Genomic DNA, 18,098 nt, shown 5'->3' with positions numbered 1-18,098 from the left:
GTGCTGACAGAGCTGCACCGGGGTGCACAGTCTGAGCATAAAGGAGGCTTCTGCGCGGTACACGCCTGCGCTCTGCGGGTGGGGAACCTGGCCACGGGTTGGGTGGTAATCTTCTGTGTTAGTGACTTAGCTGTGTTCTTTGGCATCATGATTACATCCAAATTTACTTTGAGTACATGTGGTGACCCCCTAAAATGGCTAAACAGTGCCAATGGGGTATTTCACAATTACACTTTTTCTTGGTGAATGTCTCCGTCTTGTGACCAGGAATAGCTTCTACTATAAATACACGTGAGGAATGTATGGTAATAAATAAGAGGCTTCGCTGGGTTATAGTCCCTGCTGGTATTCCAATTAATTCTATTTTAAGTACTGTCTGAACTTGATTAAGACGGAGTCGTGACATAAGGTTCAGTTGGTCTAAAACACCTCTAAACCCAGCTTCAGCATGACCTGGTTAATCCTCTCCGGCTGAAGTATGTTGGTGCAGTTCACATGCTGAGCAAAGGTAAAGTGCAGTTGTCACGACCCTTAAAACAGCTAACACGGGACTCTTCAGAGAATGTAGATGGTGGTAAGGTATCTAGTTTAAGGATGCATTTAAATCAATGGTGGATTCAACTGTGGTAGCTGCATGCTGCTAAAACTCCAGTTTTGCAAACTGGCTTATCTTTAAATAGAGAAGGGTGAAATGCCCTGCTTCAGGGAGCACGGGGAGGGTAAGCCTGGCTGGTTCACTGCTGTTCCCTGGCAGCACTGTTGAGGAACGAACAGATTGGCGAAGCCTTACTTTTGGACCTTCCTGTATGAGAAACTCTGCAATACAAAAGCACTTTATAGTTAAGCCTTTGCAGATTAAGCAAGTTACAGTATTGTGGTGTGTAATACTGATATTAAGTCACCTCCATTCTTGGTTGAGCCTCTGTATGCACGAGCATGTTTGCGGTACTGGACCAGACTGTGGCAGGGGGATGTCAGCATTAGGTACTCTTGAGTCCTGGAGACCTGCTGTCAAGGAATCAAAATTTGATCTCTGAACTGAAGGTTAATGTGACCTTTGGCTTGTACAACATTCAGCTGGTTTGTGTACCTTTTCAGACAAACTGAATTTTAGTAGGAAGTGTCTCCAATTCAAACTAAGGACTTTAATCTGCAAGACTTCATAAAAATCTAGAGATAAGTAACTCCCTTGCAAGGTGAATTCCTTTCTCAGGGCAGTGAGGACAATGTAACAACGTTTATAACAAAACACTCCAGTGTGTATTTGTAGTATAACTGTCTGGTTTCTGTTTATCAAAATAATTAAGCTTCAGTGTTCTCTGGATTTTTTTTTTGCTTGCATTGGCTCTGGGTCATTTGTTGTAATAGTGTAGTGCTAAAGCTAAGCTTTAGTTTGGAGCTATTCACTTGGACTAAGAGCTTTCAAGATGCAAGTCACTGAGCAGTATTTTTTTCACGTAAGGCCATACTTCGGTGTGAAAGTTCTTAGCAGTGCAGCCAGAATGAACTCTTTTTTTTTTCCCTACCAGTTGTTTCAGTACAACTGCTTCTAGGTCTACTCAGTGAATTGGAATGTATCTAGATTTGAAAAACCACTTCTGCTTTCTTTCCAAGAAGCAACTGATCAACTGCCTGATGTGTTCGGTGTGGCCCGAAGAGCAGTTGGTGTCAGGGCGGAGGGGGGGTTCTGGGAACAGGCGGGGAGGGAGTTGGGGGAAGCAGGTTTTGCATAAGCTGCTGTTGCTTCTGGGCAGGAGGTGGGAGAAGCAGCCAACAGGTGATAATAATTTTCCTAATCCTGCAACATACTGTCAGAAAAGGTTACTCTATTCCTGACAGCTTTGGTTAATGAACCATGTCACTGGTTTTCTGCCCCATCTTAAGTTTTCTTACTCCTAGGAAAAGGTCTCTCATTCTGGAAGGGCAAGTTTGTTGTTTTTTTTCAGAAGCTATCAAAGTATGAAATGGAGAAATTGTGTATCTGTACTGCAAACTTTATTTGGTTTGTCACTTAAGCCATATAAATACTGCCTGATGGTCTTACTGAAATATCTGAGAGGTTTTAGTCAAACACATGACCCTTGCTGTAAGGGCGGGTCACGCTGTCTGTCCTCCCTCCCTCCCTCCCTCCTCCTGGTGTAAACAGTAAGTAAGCCTTCCTGTGTTCTTGCTTCCTTGCAGCAGAGTGTTTGCATGGTTGGTTTTATAGCTGACCTGACGTACTAGAATACCGTCACTATCGACTGATTCATGCTTTTCTTGAAAGGAGAGAGAAACTTGTGAAACTTAACCTCATTTGTCTCAAGCTTATGCCTCATCTGTCAGCCCTCCTCTTACCCTGCAGCAGGACACTGCTTGCTTAACCCTTCGTGAGCCAGGGGCCTCAGTTACCTCAGTAACATGCAAATACCAGATCTGTAACTTCTACGGGAAACACTGATGCTGTCCGCTTCTGTTCTCCCTCAAGTGTATGAAGCACTGATGGACACGTCATTCATGTTTCTGTGAACATGAAGAGCTAATTTTAAAGATGCCTATAACTTCACTGAGCGTGATGCTGTCTGGAGTGGGGAGGTGTAGGACAGTGATAACTGTTTGGCCTTTTGAAAGGGCACAGGAACCTGAGTGGTCCCTTTCCAGCAGTGGAGGTGGCCGTGATCTGCTAGTGAACAAATTACAGCAGTGAAGGTGCTGTGGTAACAAGTTATTAACTTGACAGCCATGTAAACTGGAATGAGTCAGGTTAAGTTCCTGAACAAGAATTGAACTTTAAACAAAAATAAGAAACTTTGAGAAAGGTCCTAGTGGATGCAGCAAAGTGACTTCAAGTGTTTCATAGTCTCATCTTTCTTCCCTGAAAAGAGGGGTTCATGAAGATGGCTGTGAAATTAATATCACTGTTAAGAGTGCATCTGGAGCACTTGGCACATGAAAGGTCAAGGGAGTTTGCAAGAAGGTGCAGCAAGCAGGTTACTTGGTCTTCCTTTACAGCTGGGTGGTTTCGTGTCTGTCCCATGAGTAAGATCCCTGCTCTCTTAGATGGTCACGAACGTGCTTGTTATTACACCCAAGGTCTTGGCATACTCCATGTTCTTGAGGCCACTAACCTAACCAGTGGTATTGGTATTTGTGCTGCTCTGCAGGAGTTAAGGATGAGATAGAAACTATATGTGAAGGGATTTTTTGCAGCATATTAAACTAGTAGACTGCTTCCCCTGTGATTGAGGTGCTTGAGATGTGTACCACAGCCTGCTGGGGACTGCCGTGAGTTGGTACATATTTTCAGTGTGAACATGTCCTGGTTTTAATTCTCAAGTGTATGTATTTAAGTTCTATTAAAAACTAGCAAAACACTGATATCCAAGGTTTCCTGAAAGTATTTATAGTGTCTGCTTTATAGCTCTTGAATTCTTTTCTATTTTTTCATTTCATTCCAGTGTGTTAAAAAAAATAATGTTAAAGCTTCTAGTTTTTCATTCCCTTCAAAAACATTACAAGGAAAAACTGCATATGGTATTATAATTCACTTTAACTTGTGACAAACACCTGTGAGATACTGGTGACTCTCCCCAGGTGGTTTCAGTAGAACAAATCTTGTCTGGAATTAGTCTGTCTGCACTTACTTTAATAGTACCAGGCAATTTAACTGGCTTAAGGACCAAACTTCTCCTGCAGGTGCACACAACGAGGCTAGTGCCACAGCTTTCCACTGCTACTGCTCTGAATTGCTTCCCAGCTTGCTGGTGACACTGTGGCACTTCACTGGTGTTAGATATGAACCTTTACCAGTAATGTTCTAATAGGATTTGGAGACTTTCTCGTAGGGCAACAGCCAGAAAGAATTAACAGTCCCCGAGACTAGTGCCTGGCTCTCAAAATCTGTGTGGTCAAACCCAGAAAGCTGGTGTGTGCTTGTTGAGCTGCTGCTGGTCTGGGTGGAGGTGAGGGCGGCGTGCTTGAGCTGCGCTGCGAAGGTCTGGGGGTGGCTTAGGGGGTGAACTTCTGCCTGTGCAGGTGGAGGCCATGTGGTGCAGCGCTTGGCTTAGGGCTGAGGAATAAAGCTACATGTGAAGTCCTCTTGGGTTCCTACTTAGCTGTTAATTAACATGTAAGCGTGTGCAATCATTGCAGCACTGCCAACTGCATATATACAGAGATAAAAAAGGAGGACTCTGGAAATAGGAGTGAGCTAAACTCCTAAATTAAGGAGCTAAATATCTATGGTTGCTGCTAGAGGATAAAATTGCAGCAGTAACTGTAACTCCTGCTTTATTAGCCTCTCCTAATATACCTTTAACAACTTCATGGAGTAGTTTAACTACATCTGGTTTGTTGGCTAAACTGCAAAGCTTGAAACTAGAAAACATAAAACTAAGCTGCTTCATACATGTATCTGTAAATGGAGTTATAAAAGGTATCACACTTTCTGAACATGACTATAAAATTGCAAATTTACCAGTGAGCCTCTGCCCTTTGTACCTGTCCCACCACTGAGCCGTGGAGGTTGCCTGGAGTTTTTCACCACTGGAACCACTTGAGGAATGTAGAGGGGCTGTTGAAGAGTGAGGGAAGGCTGGGGCTCAGGCACAACTTGAGTGTACAAAACGGACCAATGATGGCAGAATTTCTGATCTTTTAAGACTGAATAGCTGCTGCACCTACATCCAACCTACTCTGTGGCCATATGGCACGTTATAGCTGCAGTCCATAGGACGAGGCTGGAGTCTTGCCAGTGGTTCTCCTCCAGGAACAGGAAATTGGCAGGAAAAGTTTCCAGATGACCTGGGAAAGTGGGACAGTCTGTGCTACAGCAAAAAGCTGTAAGTGAGATTAAAGTGTTTCTGGCCACAGCCGTGACAGCAGGTTATATTGCAAATGGTAATCCTAAAATTGTTGTACATGAACACTGGATTTCTAGCTAGACCTCTCATTTCCTCAATTTTTTGTCCAATTTTATATATACACTATAGCAATATTATCAGAACCACGTAGATTTTTCCCTACAGTCACAGGGAAAAGACCTGTGGACATGACTGAAGTGACGAACACACGTATTCCTGTAGCATGCAGCTTGACATGTAGAAGCAACAGTCGGCTGCACAAATTAGTGGGGTTTAAGTTTGCTGGTGAAGGACTGAGTCACAGTAAAACTTTGTGGTGGAGTTTTCAAGTCAGCCTGGAAGTGTTGAATTGTTCCTGAATTAGTCAAATACTAACTTGCTATTATTCAGACATCAGAAGTATTTCCTGCCAGTAATACAGAGGGGAGTTCTTTTGGGATGCCCTATGGCATCTGTGCTTATTTCCAAAGGCATCGCTAATGAAATAGGTGTAGATGAGCCCAAGAGTCATCTCAGCTGGGGTCTAGTGCATTACATTAATCAATTTTAACCTCTTGTGCCGGAACTAAAGCAGTGGTGGTACTGTCTCTTCCTTTCTGGCCACGCAGGTCAATCGAACGTACTGCTGTGGAACCTACAGAGCAGGACCCATGCGGCAGATCAGCCTTGTTGGAGCAGTGGATGAAGAAGTTGGGGACTACTTCCCAGAATTCCTAGATATGTTAGAAGAATCTCCGTTTCTCAGAGTAAGCAGTAACTTGTGATGTTTTGGTTAGAGCCCTATAGATATTTAAACAGTTCCGAAGTTTTATGTTTTTCCAAGTAATTATAAACCGTAAAGTCTTTTCTCTGTTGATGTGCTTATCTTTTGGGCTACTGAGGTACATTCCTCACTGCGCCCAAGTGAAAGGTGGTGAATCAGGTAGCTACAGCTGTGTGAATAATTAAAAAATTAAGTACAGTTTATCATATATATGCACTACATATAATCTACTTCCTTAAAAGCTAAGTTTGATAAAGTTAGCTTGGAATGTATTTTACCTCTCAAACTTTTTTTAGTTACTGTGCAATTCTTTTGACAGCAAATTTGAACCAGTTTTACCAAAGGCATCATTTAATTTTTCTATCTCACCCAGTGTTTTGTGTTATGTGTGTTTTGTGGGTTGTTTTGTTTTTGTTTTCTTTTAGATGACTTTGCCCTGGGGTACTCTTTCTAGTCTCAGACTTCAGTGCAGGTCACAAAGTGATGATGGTCCCATAATGTGGGTGAGACCAGGAGAGCAGATGATCCCGACAGCTGATATGCCAAAATCGCCATTCAAACGGCGCCGGTAATGTTTTGTTTTCCTTTCCGTATTAAAGGTAAACACTGCAGTCATGCCTGTGTTAGATTTGAGAACAAGGCCTAAGTACGTTGTGTTCACTAGTTCTTCAGAAGGCTGATTCGCAGATTTAAGTTTCATTTTCGTTTCTGTTTCAAACTGGCTTGGTGGAAAAGACAAATACTTCATTTATGATGGTTATTTTATTTCACTACTTTTCATAGGAGTATGTCCTAGGTCAGTGCTGTCTTAAGATTGACACCCCTTTCATTTTCCTTCAGGAGACTTGTTTTATTAATCTGATTTCTGCGGAAAGAGCAGAGTTGGTGGTGGGGGCAGGTGAAATGCTCTAAACCAGCAGAGATTCTGACGCTGTTCACGTCACATTTTAGTGTTAGTGCTAAAGCACTTCTAATGCTTTCTGCCTTCTCAGGAAATGCTGTGGTTTACATAGGCACTTGCTGTCTTTCTCAGAAAAAGTGTGTTGTAGAACCAATTTTAGGAGATAAAGAATTGGAAGAGTGTTTTAATTGTAATTTCAAGCAGATTTTTTGGATATACTACCAAATAACTAAACTTCAGCATCTACTAAAGTAGCTCTCTTTTACATAACATTAAATTCCTGGAAGAATTCTTCCAGCACAAGTGAACAAAAAATTTTGTTTTGGTGATTGGATTTGTTTTATAAAGTTTGATCTCGTGACCTGAATTGTACTTTGCTGTATTTGTTTCAATCTCTTGTTGAATAAATACCTAGGAAAAAAATCAGAGGGAAGTGCTTTGGTCTTTGATTCGAAGCCTGCAGCACACAACATTTTAAGGTTATTTGAATACAAGTATTTATTTTTTAGTAGTCTGAAACATTTTTTAGTATGTCTTTTTATCCTGTTGTAGGTCAATGAACGAAATAAAGAATCTCCAGTACCTACCTCGAACCAGTGAGCCCCGCGAGGTTCTGTTTGAAGACAGAACAAGAGCTCACGCTGACCATGTGGGCCAAGGGTTTGACTGGCAGAGTACGGCTGCTGTAGGTGTTCTGAAGGCTGTGCAGTTTGGGGAGTGGTAAGTGCCACTGAAATGCAACTATGCTGGTAGGGAGGGCGTGATTCTGAACATTTTCTCTCTTCAAAAAGGAAAATTCACAGAGTGGTTTGGGTTGGGAGGGACCTTAAAGCCCATCCAGTGCCACCCCCCTGCCCCGCGCAGGGACACCTTCCACTAGCCCAGGTTACCCAGAGCCCCGTCCAAGGGGGCTCCAGCCTGTCCAGGTCCCTCTGGCTGGATCATTCCCTCAGCGTGTCCCCGCACCACACAGCTCGGTGTTGGTGGGAATGTGCTGAGGGTCCCTCGATCCCACTGTCCCTGTCCCCAACAACGATGTTAAACAGCGCCGGTCCCAACCCCGACCCCTGTAAAATCTGTGAATTATTGAGAAGCGACGAGGCTTTGTGCGCAGTGTAAAGTTGAAGTGGGTCATTGGTTCAATGGCACTTTCTGCTAGAAAGAGCTGTAATTCTCTATAACTGAAATTCTTTAAAAATTCCTCGAATTCTCATCTTTTTCTAGGAGTGACCAGCCTCGTATAACCAAAGATGTGGTTTGTTTTCATGCTGAAGATTTCACTGACGTTGTGCAGAGACTTCAGCTGGACCTGCATGAACCTCCAGTGTCACAGGTATCGAACCTCCCCGAGGGACGGCTCGTTCTTAGCGGTTTGGGAGCAGCTCCTGAGAGCTTCCCAGCCCCTTTTGCATCCTCGGTGGTCCCCAGTTCACAGCTCTTGGGCGATTTCCCTTCTCATGTTTCAGAATAGAGTAGTTCAGTTGGAAGGGACCTACACCCATCATCTTGTCCTTTCCACCAGGCTGGGGTTTGTGCTGTCAGTCATGATCTGTGCTATAGGGACAATTAGAAGTGGATTAAGAAGTCGTATGTGCCCGTTTGTGCTTTTTCTAATACACTGACACTGTCTTAGGATGTGGAGGCTTCTAAGCTCAGTCCTGTCAGCCAAAACAGTGCAGCCTCGTGTCGAACCTGCTGTTTTCAGCGATAACTGCAGAGTGCTCTCAGCTGTTCATTGTCCTCTCCTAAGATGTGTGCATTAGAGCAATTACATTTAAGTAGTCCAATTCTCATTTAAATTTGAAGTTTTACCTGTTAAACAGAAACATTCTGATTTAGACATGAAGTACGTTGAAAATAGATGGATACTGAAATGTTTAAACAGAGTACACCACTAACTCTCCCATCTTTCCTTCTCTCAGTGTGTTCAATGGGTGGATGAAGCCAAACTAAACCAAATGAGACGGGAAGGCATTCGCTATGCTAGAATTCAGTTGTGTGACAATGACATCTACTTCATCCCTAGAAATGTCATTCATCAGTTCAAAACAGTGTCAGCAGTCTGCAGCTTAGCCTGGCACATAAGACTTAAACAGTATCACCCTGTGGGGGAGACTTCTCCAAATGCAGAAAGCAATTCAAGCTTGAACAGTAATGTTCCTGGAAAGACAGAGTCAGAAGGTGAACCCCCGTGTGTGAGTGTAAAAATAGAGTCTGAAGAACCAGGTATAGAAATGCAGCTTACAACAGGGGTGCTCCCCTCCTCTGTTTCTTCAATATCAGGACTTGTGCAACCAGATCAGGAGGCCCAGCCCCTTCCAGGTTTTAAAACAGAGTCTGATCAGCAACACAATCCGCAGGATCATGCAGGCTCTTCTGTGTGATATGTATATAATCAAACATTTTTTTAACAACTTTTTAAAATTTTGATGTGAAGTTATAGTTTTATAACTGGCTTATGTTTTATTGGAGAAATCTTGCCTATAATTCTATAAAGAAAGGTGACATTCCAAAATGTCAAGCATATCTTTTTTACACAGATTATGCAAAATTCAAGTTGTATTTTAACCCCTTAGTACAACCTGTAACAGTGGTCTACCACTTCTTTCTGTTTAAGTAAAGAGATATTGAGTATCTCCTCAAAGTCAGAATGAAATTCCTCCAGGAGCATAAAATGATTGAACTACATCGGTCAGTGTTATTTCCCTACTTTTTGCTTTATCTCTAATCTTCACCAGAAAGTGACGCTTTTGTAGAAGACTTGCAAAGTGACTTTCCCAGCACATTTTATTTGCTTAAAAAAAAAGCACAGCACTTTTGATGATTTGTGAAATTTTTGGTATGTCTGTTCTTGACACGTTGGTTTATATACAAGCTATAGAAACTGATCTCTATTTCTTACAGTTCCTACAAAGGTGATCTGTAAAATTAACTGAAGTGTCTGATCCTGTTAAAATGCAATGACTTACTGACCTAACACTTTCATAGCACTGCTTATGTCGTTTGGTGTGAGGGTTTTGCTTCCAAAATACATTTTCCCTGAACATGATTAATACTAGTGTCAAAATTAGAGAACCTATTGGTAGTCTTGTGGAGGAAACTGCTATCTTTGAGCACTTTAAGGCTTTAAAATACTAACCAACTTGGCAGCTTGTTTTGATCAGGTCGTAACGTGTCCGACGGAACCACACTTCCCCTTGTACTGATGCACTTGGTAGAGTAGCATGGAGTTGGTAACTGACGTACACAGCGAGGCCGTCCCCATCCTGGGGAGTTCTGTGTTACTGTTTCACAAGAAAAAGTGTTATGGCATTGGACTGCTTTTTCCATGTGTAGCTTCTGGGTGCCCAGGTACTGTGGAAAAATCAGTGGCACGTGCTACATGTGTGGAGTGTCAGCTATCAACAGTTTTTAAATAATATTTCAATATTTCTGGATGTTAACGTGTAATCTGTATTTGACTTTCACCCCATTTATTACTGCCCTTTCCAGTCATCAAAAGGAAAAGTCCTGTCCCTTTCTCTCTCTCCCTCCCCCCTCCCCACATTTAGAGTACAAGTTGGGTTTTGGTGCAACTTAAGCTGTCTCCAGATAACTTTATTTGTTCTAATCCTCACTGGGGTAGGAAAGATTTGAAACACTATGTTAGACTAGACAAAAGCAAAGATGCTGTGTTAGTTCTGGATGCATCTTTTTAATATCAATTATTACTCTTCTCTTTATAAGGGTCTCTAAAATATGTTACTCTATTATAAATCTTACTTTGTGCAATATTGTTTGTGTAGGCTTTTATATACATATTAGCACCTCAGTGTAGAGGTCACTATTTTAAACTGATAGAAAAATAATCCTCAGAAGATACTGCAGTGATTAGTTAGAACCTGTATTACTCCTTATGTGTATGTATGTATTGTCTTCGGTACAAAAATGAGGACTAGGAAATATTTCAATTTAAAACTAATTTACAGATTGAAGTGGTAGTGACTTGTTTAGTAATCTGTGTAAATAAGGTGTTAGAATGGAAAGCTTTTATGATGAAAAGTAATGTGATTCATGCAGGGGTGTAATTTAATCTTAGCAGAAATTCTAGATGACCCAGACTGGTTCAGAAATGAGCCGTCTGTTCTCTGGTGGGTTTTTTCCACTTCTTATGTTGAGAGGAATTTCATAGCTTTAAGGGTTGTGCAAAGTAAAATTCCTCACAGGCAATAGTGGTTTCAGTTCATCCTTCACATTCAGAGATCGTATTACCCGAGGGTGTTCTTTCCTTTTTACGAAGTCTGCTAGTCTTCCAAGTGCCCATTTCACTTCTCACATGTGCTATTCTTTGGTCGTGTCAGTAGAGGTACATCGGTAAGGTGGCCGTTCCTTGACAGCCAGCACTGCGTGCAATCACTCAGGAATTGACACATCTGCAGATGCTACAGTGAGTCTGCAAACACAACTGCAAAGGCAGAACAAACAGATCGAGAGCCCCCGTATGCCAGCTTGTCTGTTTCGTAGTGGAAGTTGGAATAGAATGAGGAGGGAATCGGTTTGGAAGCCCTCCGTAAATTCTAATAGCGTGTTTTCAGATGGGTAGAGGAAGAAGGCCAGAGTGGCTCATGTTGCTTTCGAAACTGAAGCTTTAGTGAAATCTGTGACTACAGCCTGAAATACCCGGAAAATGCTCTGACTTATCTCTTTGGGTGGAGGGACATGACCAATAGTATCATGTTCTCTCTATGTTCCGTTCAGTTACTAACTTAGTATCTAATGTCAGATTTAAATACAGAAACGTATCTTCAAATGACTTGAATGTTGCTGGTGTGCTGTTCTAGCGTGCTTGGAAGATTGAGGGAGAGAGGAGCAAACTTTATAAAAATCGATTACCTAAATATCAGCTTCGATGCGCTTTAACCACGCGCTCCGTCTAAGGAGCGATCAGCTTCGAGATACGGGGCTCAGGCTTCTATTTTAAATAAAGTGCTGTTGACTAAAAATGTCACTGGGGATAAAGGTGAGTGGCTCGGTTGTGCTAGAAGTGGGTGAGCAAAATGCAGTTTAAAGGTGAAATATCAGTCAGCTTCAGTTTCCTCTCTCCTTCAGACACGCTGCAAGTCATTCTGTGCAGGTACTTGACACGTTCTCTTCCAGGAAGGTGGGACACTCAGTGAAGTGTTCTCAGGGGATTTATAACCAACATTTTTCACAGGTATACAGAAAAAGGGCTCTCAGCTGTGCTCTGTCAGTTTTCCTGCGCGTTACACTTTAGTTCCCCTGGACGAGGGTGATTGTCAGAGCTTTTCCCACAGGCGTGAGCTCAAGTCCTTAATCTGGCGTGGCCTGCCGTTGTCAGGTCTGAGTAATAAACTCTGGAATTGTAGTTTCCGAGAAGTGTGAAGTGTTGGCAGCTCTGTACTTGCTGAAGGGGTGCGAGAAGAGGGGGAGGCTTGGTTCTGCTCCGCTGCAGCGGCCCCTCTGCCCCCGAGAGCCCCCCCGGCACGTGCTGGTGCTGGGGGATCCCAGCGACGGCCCAGGGGCCCAGGAGGTGTCTGCGGGGCGCTCTGAGTGTTAGAGAAATACGTACGCTTCCGATTTCTTTGTACAACATGTAAAGAGACTTCTGTATTGCTGTTTTTGTGATTTAATTTGATTTTGATTGGCAGCTACGATTTTTTTCTGTGGTTTTAATTTATCTAAGGTCTCTGCCTACAGAGGACATGTACAATTGCCTGGAAGACTGTTTGCTTTGTGCGGCCTTAGTATATTTATTGACATTAGCAAGTGTTTCCAAGAGGTTTTCCGAGGAGCAGTGCGGCGTGGGCCTCTGTGAATACTCTAACGCAGTGCATTTCTGTCAGTAGCTGACTGTACACGAGTGTCAAACTGTTAAGCTATTTCTTTGTAAAATAGTCCAGCGGAATGCATAGAATTTTTTCCTGTAAAGTATTTTTTTAATAAACAAAGTCTGATTTTGTCCTTTACCTGCCTGGCTGCTTATTTCCGCTCTGGAGCCGCGGCCGGGGCGGGGCCGCGCTCGGCGCTCTCCTGGTGCTGCCTGGGCGGGGCGGGGGCGCAGGCGCAGGCAGTCGAGCGCCGGGCGGGCGGCGGTCTCCAGGGTAACAGCGGCCGGGCCGGTGCCGGTGGCGGGGCAGGGCCGGGCCGGGCCGGGGCCCCCGCAGCGCCCCGCCCGCAGCGCCCCGCGCCCCGCCCGCAGCGCCCCGCGTCCCATGGCCTCTCGCGACAGGGATGCCATTTCCTGGTACCAGAAGAAGGTGAGTGGGGCGCGGCGCGGGCGGGCGCGGGCCCGGCCGTGCCCTCAGCCACCTCCTCTCCTTCCAGATCGGGGCCTACGACCAGCAGATATGGGAGAAATCCATCGAGCAGACCGAGATGAAGGTAACGGCGGCGGCCGCCGCTCCCGCCGCCCTCGCGGCCCGGGCTCGGCTCCCCTCGCCGCCAACAGGCCTTTGTTTTCGGCTTCGCAGGGCTTCAAAACCAAGCCGAAGAAGAAGGGTCACATCCAGCCTGACCTGATCGACGTGGATCTGATCAGAGGTGAGGGCGCCGTGAGGGAGGCGCTGGCTCCGCGCGGGGACGGTGCCAGCCGCGGCGCGGAGCGGCGCTGAACCCTGACCTCGGGGCTCGCCAGCATCGGTGCGAAAGGAGCGTTGACAGCCTGAGAGCAGAGGCAGGAGGAGTTGGGGTGGGTCCGCAAGAGCGGTGCCAAGTGTTGGGTGAGAGCAGAGCTGCGGCTGGGCAGGGCCGGCAGGCGGCGCGGAGATAAGCTGAGGGGTGGCTTTAGACCCGCCCGTGGGAGCTCTGTGGGTCGGACAGCCTGGGGCTGGGCCACTGTCACCCTCCTCAGCTGCAGCGTTGTGGCAGGGTTTGGCCTCGGCCGAAGAGGAAGTTGTAAGGAAATTCTTGTAATTCACGGTTGATGACTTGTTTGTTTTTCCTTTAATTCTAAGGCTCTACATTTGCCAAAGCCAAGCCTGAAATTCCCTGGACATCGCTCACTCGGAAAGGAATTGTGAGAGTTGTATTTTTTCCATTATTCAGCCAGTGGTGGATACAGGTTACTTCCCAGCGTATTTTTATGTGGCTCCTGGTGCTCTACGTTATGCAAGGTGAGAGGTGGCAGCAGTCTGTGGCACAATCCTTTTTCCGCAAGGAATGGGACATCATTTTGTAGCCCGTGATCCAAAGCACAAGGATCCTGTCTGAAACCTGCTTAATGCAGATTTCAAGATGTGTGGCACTAGCATTTGCAGAAACGATAAAACAGAGTAAAAGTAAATAGTTCAGACAGAATTGGGCCGTGCTGTTAATTTTTGTATTTGATACCGCTTTCTCCTTTCCAGTCATAGCAGTTGTGTTGTATTTCATGATGCCTGTTGTGAATGCGAGTGAAGTCATGGGACCGATGTGCCTTATGTTGCTGATGGGAACCGTTCACTGTCAGATAGTGTCCACCCAGATCAACAGACCCTCGGGCAGCAACGGGCTCGGCCGGCGGAGGAGGTGAGCGGGGAACGGGTTCAGAGCGCGGGGAGGATTGCTGGTGGTAGAAGTTAACGGGTAAATACCTTCTCTTTTATTTTTGTGTAAATATGTTATTTAACCGTAAAGGTGAAAATGAGTGTTTTCTGTCTTGCGTGTAATCTTCTCATAACCAAGACAAATGCTGCAGGTTTACCGGGCCTGGTCAGGTAGGTCTGGCTTAGCTGTTGGTCGGGCCCTTCTCTCCCTAACGTGGCTGTTTAACACGGCCGCTTTTTGTGGCGGGGAGGGGAGGCTGTTCTGCACAGAAAGGCATCTCCAAGGTTTTTCAGACCAGTCTGGTGTCCTGCGGGAGTGGCGGGTGGGTGTTGAGGACAGGGAGATGGTGGCAGTGGGGGTTCAGTGCGGGGGGTTTGTGCGTTGTTACGCCTGTTTTACTGTTTTGACTGTTAGGTGTCCCGCTCCGTTTGAGCACTGTTAGGATACACTTGAACACAGGATGATGGATGTGGGTAGAGGTTCGCCTCTGTTAGATTCCCGCAGCAGAGATTTGGTCCAGATTTTGTCTGTTTGAATCCTTTACTAGGGATACACTGATGTCCTGTGGGTATATGCACAGTTTCTGTTAATCCAAATAAAATTTATTTTATTTGGAAATAAGCATTCTGTCTGCATGACTTAAGAAAAATTGCATCTAAAAAGCTGTTCAAATCTGATTCAGATCTGTTAAGAAAGGCCTAAAAGTCGCTTGCTAAGCAAATTTAATTCTCCTTTTTTTAAAAATCAGGAAGTTACGCAAATCTGTGGGTGTCGATGGGAACAGTTGGTCTCCTGACAAAAACAGTAAAGAAGAGCAGTCTGAATCTGCATCCATTCTTAATTTATTTAGTATGCTTTTCCAAAGGAGGTATGTGATCTTCACTGGGTTTGTTGTATTTGTACTGACACTGTGAACAATTTGGTATCTGGAAGATGAAGACAGAATGTATACTGTCACTGACGTCCCCAAAGTCTGCTAACGAGTTTCTTTTGGACCAAAAGCACTGTTGGTGTTGTAGCAGGCTGACTCCTCATGAGTTTTCAGCGTGTCCGTAGTAGGAGATCCCGCTGTGTCTCTCACTGTGGCTAAAACCCAGCGTTAGGTGAGTTGCAGAAAGTGATGGAGCTTATTTTCATTTATCAGACAAGTGGCCTCTCTTCAGTGTGTATGCTCAGATTATATTGCTGTTTTACCTGATGTCCAGAAGCAATTGTGCCTTCTAGTTTAAGTTGCTTGGATAGTCATCTCACTTTACCACCTTTTTTCTAAAAGTAACTCGAGGAAAAGGAGGATAGATTTGGGGATAATATATCATTGTCTTCTACTGCTTTCTCAGGTGAGTTTCTTGATGAGTTTTCAACTGACAGGTCCTTTCTGTGCATGAGGACTTTTTGTCTTCTGAATTGCTCTTACTTATTTTTTTCAAAATAATAGAAAAAATTTTCCTCTGGGTTTAGAAGTTTTAAGATACTGTTAGAGTTACAAACGAACCGTCCAGTGAGAGTGAGCAGATACGTCCCTTCAGCAGAACCAGGACACAAAGAGCCTGTCAGCAGAAGATAATTGTGTGTCCCCGTAGGGGTGTTGTTTAATGTTGTACCTGTGTGGCAAGTGAGAGAGACCATGATGTTCCCCTCAAAGAGTTTTTCCCTGACATAAAAGCATTTAATTGCATTTTCTCTCACAGGATTAGAAGAGTAAAGTTGGTAGCTGAGAAAGGGACTGAGACAGAAAATGGTGTGAATGCTGTGAATAATGGTGTTAAACACCGACCCGCCAGGTCTGAATACAGGCTGCTGCACTTCAAAGAGAAAAATAAACTTTCCGATGGGGAAAAGAGCCATCAGGTACTGGCAGGAAAGATCCATCTGAAGTTGCAAATTTCAGTGTGTTCTGTATGTGCCCAAAAGGTTGTTGGTTTGATCTAATAGAAGATTCTCCCTCCTACTGGTCCTTGCTTGCATGTGGGAAACCAAAACACCCTTTTAACTTCTCGACCGAGCAGCTGACACGGGGCTGGTGCTTCGCTGTCGGCATCGTCTGGTCTGTTAGAGCGGTCAGGTGTGTCAGGCACAGCCGGCCTGGGAGAGCGGCTGTTGTACCAACATGCTCTTTCAGCTGTAGAGACTGCTGGTCACAAGATGTCCAGTTAAGGAAGACTGCTGATAATGATTAAAAATAAATAATCTAGCGATTTTCAACAGCAGTTCTGTAAAACAATTTGCCTTGCAAACAGTTCCCCACAATATCCCCTCGGGGGAACGTGGGAATTGAAGCCTGAAACATCCCTTGGGGAGAGAGGACAGAGCTGAAGCATCGTGGCCTCTGTCGAAGTCACTCAAACACGAAGCTTTGTGCAGTTCCTTTGGAGGCGCCTCTGGGCCAGGAAGGTGTGAACTCCCATGTGAAGAACTTCCCTTGGAGTCCCCGCGGCTCCGTGTGTCCCAGCTCCTCTGTAGGCGTCTGGGGAGGGGCAGAGCGGGGTGGAGGGGGACACCTCACCATTCTGTGTTCCTGGTCTGCCAGCCACCAGCTCGTGGATAGCTTCTGCTGGGCTTAAGGTTGCTGGTAGGACGCAGCCAAGAGCTGCTGCCACCGCCTCTTCCCGCCCTTGCCCCAAACCCAGCTCCACCCACCCAACATTCCCTCTCGTTGCTTCTGTGGCAAGGGGGGGGGTAACGAGTTGACATCTGCGACGTCTCTGTGACGCCACGTTGGACTCTGTTTCTGCATTTGTGGGGAAATCTTGCGCGGGACAAGCGGTTGCTGGTTTGAGCTTGGTGCGGGCTGGGCCAGCCCTTCCCGGGCCGTGTCTCACCCTCCTGCTGCCGTAGGGTGACGGCACCCACAGAGGCGTCTCGGAGGAGCTGTCGAGCGAGGAGGAGGCTGAAGTGACGGCACAAAGGGTCTTGTTACACCAGAACGTGGAAGGGGCTTCCAGTGACAACAGCTACGAAGAGAAGAAGAAGAGGCCTCTTGTTTCTCTGAACCAGGCTGTCTCGCAGGTACTCGTGTTCAATTTATGCCACTTTCCACCACAGCGCTTTGCTGTGGACGTTGAGCTGGTTTTCCTTCGGTTTTGGCAGGTCAAGCAAGCCCTGAAAGGTGCCAGAGACTCTGACAGTGTCGTGGAATCTGAACTGGAATCCACGTTGTATAGTCAGGTACGATCACAAGTGGCAGGGACACCCTCCCCCGCGGGGCAGGCCATGGTCGCTGCCCTCAGGTATGAGGTGTGGTCCCTCCCTGCAGCTTTCCAACCTTTGTTCACAACTGTGCAAATTCTACTTTGTTTAACAAAACCAAACCAAACACTCTCTTGGCAGTGTAGTGTGGTCTAAGCTGCCTCCAATTGCTCGTGTTGAATTGCTGCAGCTGCTCTGGTGGTTTGGGAGGCAGCACTGTATTGTAGCTTTTACGCCAATAAATTCTGATCGTAAATGAAAAATATAAATCTATTCTGTGATATATACTCATTCACTTCATCACTTTATCCTCCCCCCTGCCACTCCCCACCTGAAAATAAAATAGAAATAAAATATGAGTATTGAATTATAAAAATCTATAAATAAATACAAAATATAAATGAAATCTTAAAAGAGATTACGCAAAAGCCAAAGAACTTTTGTATTAGAATGACTAAGTCAATTTTTATTTTGCCAAGTTGGGACTGGAGGTGGGACCCGACGCGGGGGGTGAGTTCCCGTGCCCAGATGCCGGTGGCAGAACCGCCCCAGCGTTACCTGGTGGGGGGTGGGCCGGGAGCTGAGGAAGGGGGTTCTGCAGAGGGGTGCGGGGCTGTGCTCTGGGAGTTTTGCTCTTCCCAGGACTCGAGGTCCTGCCTGAGCGTGGGGTCCCGGAGCTGCAGCGTCACCCGGAGGGACTCGGAGAGCACTCGCCATGACTCGGAGACCGAGGACATGCTCTGGGATGATCTGCTCCACGGGCCCGAGTGCCGCTCGTCCTGCACCAGCGACAGCGAGGAGACGACGGTGCGAGGCGGCCGGCGGGACCTGAAGGAGGATGTTTTCCAGCAGGTTGGTTCATTTGTGTCCGGTAGCTGAGAAT

General features: G+C 45.6%; 1 protein-coding gene across 9 annotated transcripts in view; it reads left to right on the top strand.

Annotated features, from left to right (window-relative positions):
- Window positions 1-18,098, top strand: part of LOC141954252 (protein PHTF1-like) — a 28,614-nt gene that overhangs the window by 5,960 nt on the left and 4,556 nt on the right. For 2 of the 9 annotated variants that reach the window (XR_012632135.1, XM_074893576.1), the window contains exons 3-14: window positions 5,450-5,587; window positions 6,030-6,172; window positions 7,058-7,225; window positions 7,730-7,838; window positions 12,830-12,886; window positions 12,976-13,045; window positions 13,459-13,617; window positions 13,852-14,011; window positions 14,778-14,897; window positions 15,718-15,877; window positions 16,865-17,194; window positions 17,858-18,067. Coding sequence is in view for 8 of the 9 variants with exons in the window: in XM_074893576.1 (XP_074749677.1) it covers window positions 5,450-5,587; window positions 6,030-6,172; window positions 7,058-7,225; window positions 7,730-7,838; window positions 12,830-12,886; window positions 12,976-13,045; window positions 13,459-13,617; window positions 13,852-14,011; window positions 14,778-14,897; window positions 15,718-15,877; window positions 16,865-17,194; window positions 17,858-18,067 (1,824 nt within the window). In the remaining variant the exon portion in view is untranslated. Of the gene's footprint in view, window positions 1-5,449; window positions 5,588-6,029; window positions 6,173-7,057; window positions 7,226-7,729; window positions 7,839-8,427; window positions 12,472-12,618; window positions 12,763-12,829; window positions 12,887-12,975; window positions 13,046-13,458; window positions 13,618-13,851; window positions 14,012-14,777; window positions 14,898-15,717; window positions 15,878-16,864; window positions 17,195-17,857; window positions 18,068-18,098 lie in introns of those variants that run through there. The other 7 variants (XM_074893577.1, XM_074893578.1, XM_074893582.1 and 4 more) reach the window with 7 other exon arrangements.

This window comes from Strix uralensis, chromosome 24, assembly GCF_047716275.1.
Source record: "Strix uralensis isolate ZFMK-TIS-50842 chromosome 24, bStrUra1, whole genome shotgun sequence".
NCBI classification, from domain to species: Eukaryota; Metazoa; Chordata; class Aves; order Strigiformes; family Strigidae; genus Strix; species Strix uralensis.
This window is presented reverse-complemented; position numbering and strand designations above follow the sequence as displayed.